The sequence below is a fragment of the Plasmodium gallinaceum genome, assembly GCF_900005855.1.
Source record: "Plasmodium gallinaceum strain 8A genome assembly, contig: PGAL8A_v1_152, whole genome shotgun sequence".
Classification (NCBI taxonomy): domain Eukaryota; phylum Apicomplexa; class Aconoidasida; order Haemosporida; family Plasmodiidae; genus Plasmodium; species Plasmodium gallinaceum.
The window spans coordinates 589,343-599,445 of NW_021628316.1; the positions used below are offsets into that span (position 1 = coordinate 589,343).

A 10,103-nucleotide genomic window follows, 5' to 3' on the forward strand; every position below is an offset into this window, starting at 1 on the left:
AATTTTTTTTTTTTTTTTTTTAAAAATTATTTTTTTTTTTTTTTTTTTTTTTTTTTTTTTTTTTTTCTAAGAAATTACTTTTTTGTTCTTTATTTTATTTTAATATAATTTCGTTCCTAATTAATTTTTTTTTTTTTTGACTTTTGTTAATATTTTTTATACATTTTTGTATTATTATTTTTTTTTTTTTTTTTGCTATAGTTCATTAGTAGTTATTGAATCATTTCCTATATTTATTAAAAGGTCTTCACTTTCTATCTGATTTTTTGAAGTTATTTTCTTAATAAAAGTATATAATTTAAAAGATGTCCCTCCAATATAAAATAATATTGAAATTATAAATTTAATTATCTATAAAAAAAAAATTAGAAAAAAACAAATAGTAATTACCTTCTTTAAAGTTTATTATAATTACTTATATGTATATATATATATATATATATATATATATATATATATATATATATATATTTATTTACTGCTATTATAGCTCTTATGAAACCCAATCTTCTTAAGATAATATAAATGCAAACACTTAAAAAGAAAAAAAAGGAATACCAGACATATCTTGTATCATTCTCTGCTCTATTAATAAGTGGAGTATAAAATAATATTATTAATAAAAAAATAAAAGATATAAATAAAAGAAGATATAATTATAAATAAATATTTATTATCTTATATTTATTTAATAAAAATATACTTTTTTTTTAAGGAAAATATTAATTGAGCACTAGACTTTAATTTCATTTCAAAAGCTAACATAAAGAAAAAATTCATTTTATATTTTAATTTAAATTTTATTTATTTATTATTATAAAATTATTTAATAAAAAATATATATATATATATATATTTTCCATTTTTACAATTGAATATTTCATCCTGTTTTTTTAATTTTTGAGAAGAATCTAATAGTTCTGACTTTACGTTTTTCATTCTATTAACTTCATCTATCATCATTTTTCTTGTGTCTTTTAAATTTATATTGTACATATCTTTATTTTTTTCTTCATTATTTTCAATATAATTATTACTAAAAATATATATATATATATATATATATATATAATATATATGTGTGTTATTTAAAATTTTTTATGTAAAAAATAATCTTAATTTACCTTATTTTTTTTTTTAAAAAAAGTTTCATACATAATCGATGATAATCCTTTTCCCAAGTATTCCACCATAAACTTAATTTTTTCTTATAACTTAATAAAAAATAGAAAAAATTTATAAAATATATATTTTAAATTTAGAAGGTATAAAACTAATAATTTTTTCTTACTTTTCTATATTTTTTAAATGATATTCATATTCTTCTTTAACGTTTTTTTCAATATTTTCTAAACAAATTATTTTGTTAAATTGCGATATTGTATTTGAATAATCAATAATTCTCCTAGATACTTTAGAGCGAAACTACAAATTTATAAAAATAATATATGTTTATTTATATAAACTTTATTCATTTTTTTTTTTTTTTATTCAATTCTACTTTAAATATTTTTTATTATTCATTTATACTTTGAATATTTTTTATTATTCAAATTATTTTAAATATATATATATAATAAGAGAAGAAAATTTTATTAATTTGTATTGTTTATTGAATTTATAATAGATTACTGGAAAAAGATAATCTTTTTTTTTTATTTAAATTATATACATAATTTATTATTATTTAGACTTACTAACAAAAAAGAGTCATGATCATTCAAACCTTCCTCAGATAAAAATAAATTTTTAAGATTATCATCAACCAGTTTCATTTGATTTATTAATGTATTTATTTTATTAAAATTATCTACATTTTTATTTTTTTTTACAAAGTTTGATACAATATTTTCATTCATTTTTTTTAAAATTATAGTTTTATCTCATCTTTTTTAAAAATACTTTAAACTTGTTCAATTATATTAAAAATATAAGAAATTTTTTTTTCTTTTTTTATTTTACTAAAATGTACTATAAGATGTGCAAAACTGTTCAAAGTTAATTCTTGTTTTTTTATTCATACTTATAAATACAATAGTTAATTTTTTTTTTTTTTGTGCTTTTTAATCATACCATTAAATTTTTAATTTTAATACATTTTTATGATTAAAATAAATTTTATCTTATAATAGAAATATAAAGTATTAATAGAATAATAATAAAAAAGTTTCAAAAAAAAAAAAAAAAAAAAAATAAAATGTTTTACAATTGTTCTTTTAGCTCATATATATAATAAAACAGAAAAAAAATGAATTTCATAATTTTTCATGTAAGGTTTTTTTGTGTAAAATCATAGGTTATAATTTTATATTTTATAAAAAAATAAAATAAAGAAAAAAGTTTAAAATTTTGAACTAAATTTATTTTTACTACTTACTAAAAAAAAAAAAAAATAAAAAGTTTACAGATAAAAAAAAAAAAAAAAAGACATAAAAATAAATAATTATAATCAATTTATATAATGTTATTAATCATGAAAAAAGAAAAATTACATATAAATAAATATAAATAAAAGATAAAGATATTTTACTTTTTAATACAAATATATAAAATATTATTTCTTTTATTTATTTTCTTGTGTATATAATTTAAAAATATAAATATATATTAATAAAATAAAACAACTGTTTCTAAAAAATTTTTTATAAAAGTAAAATTTTTTTTAAAAAAATTTTCTTAAATGTAAACAAAATTAACTGTATGAATGTAAATAATTTTAAGTATTAAAAAAAATTCCAAGATAAATATAACAATATTTTCACGTAATTCAATTTAAAAAATATATTATAAAACTTTTTATATTTTTTTATTTTTAAATTTTCCTAACTAGTAATTATGTTTTAGGGATATTAACGAAAGTTATACTTTTTTTTGAATATTTTTATGTTTTAATTTTTATGTTCATTTTCTTATATATACTTTTTTTTAAGTTATAAAAAGAAAATGTATTTTACTTCACGTCTTTGGTATTTTTATTGTTTGCAGTTTTTTGTGTTGTATTGTTTTTATTATAATTTTGAGGAAAATTTAAATTATTATCTTTTTTTTTACTTTTAAAATTAAAATTATCAAAATTCAATAAATTTTCTAAATAAAATAATATTCTTTTTTGTACATAAACGTATTTACTTAAACAAAAGATATAATTATCTTTATTTACTAATGGATCAATAATATCTTCAAAATGAAAAATTGTTTTGTTGTTTTGTTGATTAGTATAATTTATGAATTCACAATTTTTATTTCTATTAATTAATTCAGAATTATTTATTATATTTACTTTTTCATTGCTCAAAAAACTTCCTTCATTTTTCTTGTCTTCCAACGTTTTGGTAAATTTATCCATATCTATTATATTATTTTTGGTATCATTTTTATTATTAAATTGTTCATCCATTTTAAAAAATAAAAAATTAGAAGATTTTGTATCATTTTTATTAATATCATCATTTATATTACTTTTTTTATTATCTTCATAAATACTCTTATAATTAAATGACTGATCTAATAATTGCATCTTTAATGACTGTGTATTATTTTCATCAAAAAAACCATCTTCATTATTATTAAATATATGAGAATCGGCATTTTTTATTTTTTCTTTATTTACATTTAATTTTAAGGGTACATTATTACCTGAAATATAATTATATACATCGTCTTCATAATTTTTTTTTAAATTTAATGAAGCTTCTACAAAATCATTAAAAGTATAGGATAAATCACAATAATTTATATCATTATTATTTATATCATCAACATATTTTCTATCTATCCACATTCTATTACTTCTTCCTCTTCTTTTAATTAAAACTATATTTTTATATTCATTGGGGTTAACCTTAAGAATATTCATTTGTTCATTTTTTCCGTAATTCTTTAATTTTTTATTTATTTTTTTATTATGCAAAGAATTGCTATTAATATTATTGTATAAATTTTTATAAAATTTATCTTTTTTAAATTTTTTATAAATCTTTTCTATCTTATAATCTTTGAAATAATTCCACATAGGACAAATATATGTTTTATCTTTGATTTCATTTTTTCTCTGATCAAATAAAATGGCATTTAATTGCAACAATAACAATTTTTTCTCATCTCTTTGTTTAATTTTTCTTAAAATTTTATCTAACTTTTTAAAATCATCAATAAGTTTATGCATCTTTATTATAACATCAAAATTCTTTTTCTTATGTTTTCTTAATGTCATTTTTTCTTTTACTCTAGGTCTAAAAACAGAATAGTGTGGCAAACTATTCTGAGAATTATTCCAGAACATTCGGAGTAATGGTCTCCCTAATTTTTTTCTTTTATTTTTCCAATACGAATAGATATCTTTTATAACATTACTTTTATATGTTATTTTTAATTCGCTTGCTACTTTTAAAGCATCTTTAAAATTTATTTCTTCTTTATTATCTGATTTCCCTGTTAATTTTTCAAACTTATCAATTAATTTACTAAAATCTTCATCATTTACCTCAATATTTAAATAAGAATTTAAGTTTTGTAAAAATATTTCATCTTCTTTCAATAAATCGTAATGAATTATCGTACCATCACTTAATTTTATTCCAGTTACTTGATCTCTATATAATTCATATCTAATATAATGAGATGGTTTTTCAAATTTACTCAGTCTATAATTATCATCATCACATATTTTAAATCTTGGTATCACAATATTCTTTTTTTTTTTTTCTATTTTTGTTTCATTATTTTCTAATAATGATTTTAATTGTGCAATATCTTCATTAGATGGATTATCTTTTTTTGTTAACTTTTTTAAATCTTCACCTGACTTAATTACTAGCAGTTTTTTATTTATATCTATTGGCTTACATTTCAAATTTTTTTGTTGATTATTTAACCCTTTTGTCATTTCAAAAAGTATAATATAAAAAAACCTATTTATATATATTATAAATTTTTTTTTCGTTTTTTTTTTTTTTTTTATAAATATATATATATATATATATATATATATATATTTATATCATATATATATTTATATCATATAAATCTAAGAATATCTTTAAAAACGTGCCATAATGTATCGGAAATCTAGATTATTAATTTCTTTATGTTATTTTAATTTTTATCAATAAAAACATAAAATTATTTTTAATTGTGACACTTGTCAAATTTATATAAACGAACTTATTTTATGTTTTTTCATAGTGTTTTCATAATGTTTTGTTAACATGCATCTGAAAAAAAATAAATATCATTTTTTTATATATATTCAGATATAATGATATTTAACTTTATTTAAAAAGTAGAATTTTATATATACATTATAAGTATATTTTTTTTAAATAAATTTTTATATAGGTTATTATTTAAAATATAAGAATTAAATTTAAAGGCTTTAAAAATAGTCAATGTTTTAAATTAATATATTAAAATTTATCTATTATTTCAACTTAAAATTATTTGATCTTGTTAATTTATTAGAATATTTATATTTCTTCTATATAATTAATATTTTAATAAAAATGAAAAATAAATTTAATAAAAAAAAGTAAAGACAGTTACACTTTTTTATAAAAAAGTAAGAAATAATTATATAAATTTATATATATGTATATATTTTCTATCTATTATTATTATTATTTTTTTTTTTTTTTCTATGCATTTTTGTTCTATCTTCATTTATAATAATGATAAATATATAATTATAAATAAAAATATAATTTAATATGATAAATAATGAAAATATTTCTTTCTAATTATCTATGATTTTTATATAAATATGAGATAAATGAAATTAATTAACATTATTTATCACATTTTAAAAAGGGAAGATGGTTCCCTTTTTTAAGATAAAAACATATGTACATATTTTTTCTTTTTAGTACTGTATATTTATATATAATATATTAAATATATGCATATTTATATATAATAAATATTGTAAATTTTAAATGTTATAATTCTTTAAAGTAAATACTTTTTTTTTTAAATTTAATGAACATTTTTATATTTAATTCAAATATCTTTTTTCTTCAATTTTCTTTTAATTACTATATATTATATTATTTTTCAGAAAACATTTTCCTTTCTTAATTATTAATATATAGAATTAATTTAGTATTTTATTGTTTTTAATATTTAAAATTTAATTTTTATATTCATTTTTTCATTTTTTTTTTTTTTTTTTTTTTTTTTTTTTTTTGCATTAACTCAACCTTGCACGCAAATATAAAGAATTCTCTCTCTATATATTTTTTTATTTTAATTATATTTTTACTCTATAATATTATAAAAAATCAAATTTTGAAATAATAATTCAAATATCTTAAAGTTATAAATATATGAAATATAAATTTTTTTTCAATGATTTTAAATGATATACGGCATGCTCAATTTATGATTTCTTCTTCCCATATACATTTTTTTTTTTTTAAATTTATCTAAGAGTTAATTAATCATAAAATTTGAAATACTGAATTATTTAATTATACAATTTTATTTATTTTATATAATAATTTTTACATATAAGAATAACATGAAAATTTATTGTAAGATTCCTATATACTTTTTAGATCAAGTTTGTATATCCATTAATTATTACAAAAAAAAAAAAAAAGAAAATTTTGTCATTACGAAGTATTAATAAAGTTTTGTTTTCTTTTTGACGCCATTATTCTTAAGAAATTTCATTAAAACATTTCAAAATGCGTATGTATTACTATTCTCATATATTTAAAATGTAAAAAAATATAAATCCATACATCTGAAATTTTATAATATGGAAAATCATAAAATATTTAAAAATATCATAGTTCTTGTTCTTGCATCCATATTATATATATATATATATTATTTCTTCTGTTATTCTCTACACATGTTATAATTTTTTTTTTAATCGATTTAATTTGAGTTCTTTATATGATATATTACTGCATTTATATCTCTTGAATTTAGTTTTTAAAAATATTTCTTTTATTAGTTCAGAAAATCATAATTAGCACTTTTTAGTTTTACATCTTTATACATTCAATATTTTTTTTTTTTTTTATAAAAATAGAAATAAAATGTAAAAAGTTTTTATATATAAATGAAATACATGAATTGAAGATATGTTTATTACATTAGAATTACAAACTAAAAATGAAACAAATTAAAAAAATATTTTTTCTAAATATATTTATAATTTTATTTGTAGTATATATATAAATATATAAAAGATAAAATCAAAATGAAATAAATTAATTTATATAATTTTCTCTCATATTGTAGTCTATATATTAAATAAAATATCTGATTGTATTAAATTTTTAGTTACAAAAAAATATTAACTAGATAAAAATTTACTTAATTTTTATTCATTTCACGAATAGCTATATCTCATTAAAAAAATGTAAGTGGTATTTGTTTAATAGAATCAAAAAGTTAACTATAAAAAGAAATATTTTCTTATAATAAATATATACAAAATAAATATAAATAAAAAATAAAATATATTCCATGTAACATTTAGAAACATTTAACATATTGTCTTCACAAAAAAAAAAATTTTTTATGTAAATATTATTTTCATTTTAATAAGAATGTAAAATTTTTTTTAATCGTTGTTTTTTTCATTTTTTCATAATAAATTTAACAATAGTATTATCAAACTTACTTTTTTTTAATATTTTATTTCTTTTATATTTTTTCATTATTTTTTTTTTTGTTTTATTATCTTTTCTTCTTTTCAAAGTCACTATTAGATAAAGAAACTACTTTTAAAAAAAATAGTTAAAAAAAAAAAATTTTTAGTATTATTTTGTTTTCGATAAATAAGAAGCAATAAATATGTAATTATCTAAGAAAAAAAAAAAAAAAAAATAAAATAAAATAAAAGTAGGTACTTTTATTATTAAAAAATATATATTTCTACAGTTAATATATATTTAAAAAAAAAAAAAAAAAAAAAAAAAAAAATTCTTAAAATAATTGAAATTAATTTGAATAATTTATTTAAATCTTAAATAAGTCTAAAAATGCATAAAAAATAAAATTAGAATTATGAAAAAAAAAATGGATAAGGAATTTCAAAATGAAAAGGATGAATTAACTTTAAAGAAAAGAAAAAAAGAAGAAGGAAATATAAATGATATAGAAAATTATGTAAATAAAGAGATAAATTATATAAATACGGATAAAAATGATAATATCAGTGATTTGAATAATAAGAAAAATAGTGTCAATATAATAAATAATGATTTAAATGATGAAGTAAAAAACATAAATTTAAGTAGGAATAGAGGTAAGATTTGTCCTTATCTACGTACAATTAATAGAAATTTACTAGATTTCGATTTTGAAAAATTATGTAGTATTAGTTTGTCAAATTTACATGTATATGCTTGTTTAGTTTGCGGTTTATATTTTCAAGGAATTGGAAAAGGAACATATGCATATATTCATGCTTTAGAAAAAAGTCATTATGTTTTTATTAATTTAGAATCATGCAAAACATGCTGTATACCAGAAAATTATGAAATTGAAGATGCTTCATTAAATGATATAAAATATTTTTTAAAACCTATTTATACAAGGGAGCAAGTTGAATATCTATGCTTTAATCCTATTTTAGGAAAATCATTAGATGGTGCAGATTTTTTACCAGGTTGTGTTGGTTTAAATAATTTAAAAAATACTGACTATTGTAATGTAATCATTCAATTATTATGTACTATTATACCTGTACGAAATATTTTATTATTACATGAAAATAAAACAAATTTAGCGAAGAATTTAATTATCGTCTTATCTGAATTAATTAAAAAAATTTACAACCCTAAAAATTTTAAAGGAGTTGTATCTCCTCATGAATTTTTACAAGCAGTTGGTATAGAATCTAAAAAAAATTTTAAGATAGGAACAAAAAATGATCCTCTAGATTTCTTTTTATGGGTTATTAATAAAATTCATAAATATTCAGAGAAAACACTGAAGAAAAAAAAAAAAGATAAGAATCATAAAAATATGAAAATAAAAGAAATTTCCAAAAAAAAAATAATGGAAAAAAATAATAACCTTAAAAATGAGGAAAAAGAATCAAGCAATGAAAATAATTTTATGCAGAATGATAGTAATAACAATGATAATCATGTAGAAAAAAAAAAAAAAAAGTGGGTATATGAAAAAATAAACATCATTGATTATTGTTTCGATGGAGAACTAATTATTAAAACTAAAAGAGAAAGCTCAGAAATGGATAATGTAGAAGAAACTGATCAAAAACAAAAAGTAAATGAAGGGGAAACACATGAAGAAAGAAAAAATAATGATAACAAACTAGAAGAAGAAATTGAAGAAGATGAGTTATATGAAAAAAAAAATTATAAAATCAAAAAAATTCCATTTCGTACTCTTTCCTTAAAATTACCAAATCCACCAATTTTTAAAAGTACAACAGAAAGTAATATTATACCTCAAGTTTCTATTTATGAGTTATTAACAAAATTTGATGGAGAAACAGAAACTTTTTTGTTTGATAAATCTGTACCAAGTACAATAATGATTTCTAAATTACCAAAATATTTAATTTTTACGATTAAAAGATTTTCAAAAAATAACTTTTTTGTTGAAAAAAATGGTACAATAGTAAATTTTGTAATTAAAAATTTAGATATGAAAGATTATATACATCAAGATTTTCTTAACCAAAATCCTGTTACAAAATATAACTTAATTGCAAATATTTTTCATAGTGGTACAGTAAATCAGGGTTCGTATAAAATTCATGTTTTAAATCAACCGACAAATGAATGGTATGAAATAGAAGATTTACATGTTATTTCAATTTTACCACAATTGGTTTTATTATCTGAATCTTGCATCCAACTATATCAACGACAAGATATCCAGTTAGATGGGGAAATAAATCAGAATTTTTAAAAAAAAAAAAAAAAAAAAACTGTTAATATATTTTTTAGCAATTTGTATTTTTTTTTTTTCTTTAAATTTTATTTTATATTAAATCATTAAGAAAAAATTATTTAATATTTTAAATTTTTTAACTTAAAATACTTAATGTATTGTCTATTTTATTTTTATATATTTATTTACTTTTTTTATTATTAAGTTTTAAAGTGCTAATTTTA

The 10,103-nt window shown here is 16.1% G+C and overlaps 3 protein-coding genes across 3 annotated transcripts; 1 reads left to right on the plus strand and 2 right to left on the minus strand.

Moving 5' to 3' along the window:
• Positions 1-195: 195 nt before the first annotated feature.
• Positions 196-1,859, minus strand: PGAL8A_00513100 (protein transport protein SEC20, putative; the record flags this gene model as incomplete). Its single annotated transcript, XM_028673958.1, has 7 exons — positions 196-351; positions 480-585; positions 704-758; positions 870-1,036; positions 1,125-1,214; positions 1,292-1,425; positions 1,698-1,859. 7 exons carry the CDS (start codon positions 1,857-1,859, stop codon positions 196-198), a joined length of 870 nt encoding a protein of 289 aa, XP_028530359.1.
• Positions 1,860-2,950: 1,091 nt separating this feature from the next.
• PGAL8A_00513200 (conserved Plasmodium protein, unknown function) lies at positions 2,951-4,885 on the minus strand (the record flags this gene model as incomplete). The annotated part of the gene is made up of 1 exon (XM_028673959.1): positions 2,951-4,885. One exon carries the CDS (start codon positions 4,883-4,885, stop codon positions 2,951-2,953), a length of 1,935 nt encoding a protein of 644 aa, XP_028530360.1.
• Positions 4,886-8,031: 3,146 nt separating this feature from the next.
• Positions 8,032-9,897, plus strand: USP39 (U4/U6.U5 tri-snRNP-associated protein 2, putative; the record flags this gene model as incomplete). The annotated part of the gene is made up of 1 exon (XM_028673960.1): positions 8,032-9,897. The coding sequence occupies one exon, from the start codon at positions 8,032-8,034 to the stop codon at positions 9,895-9,897; it is 1,866 nt and encodes a 621-aa protein (XP_028530361.1).
• Positions 9,898-10,103: the final 206 nt, after the last annotated feature.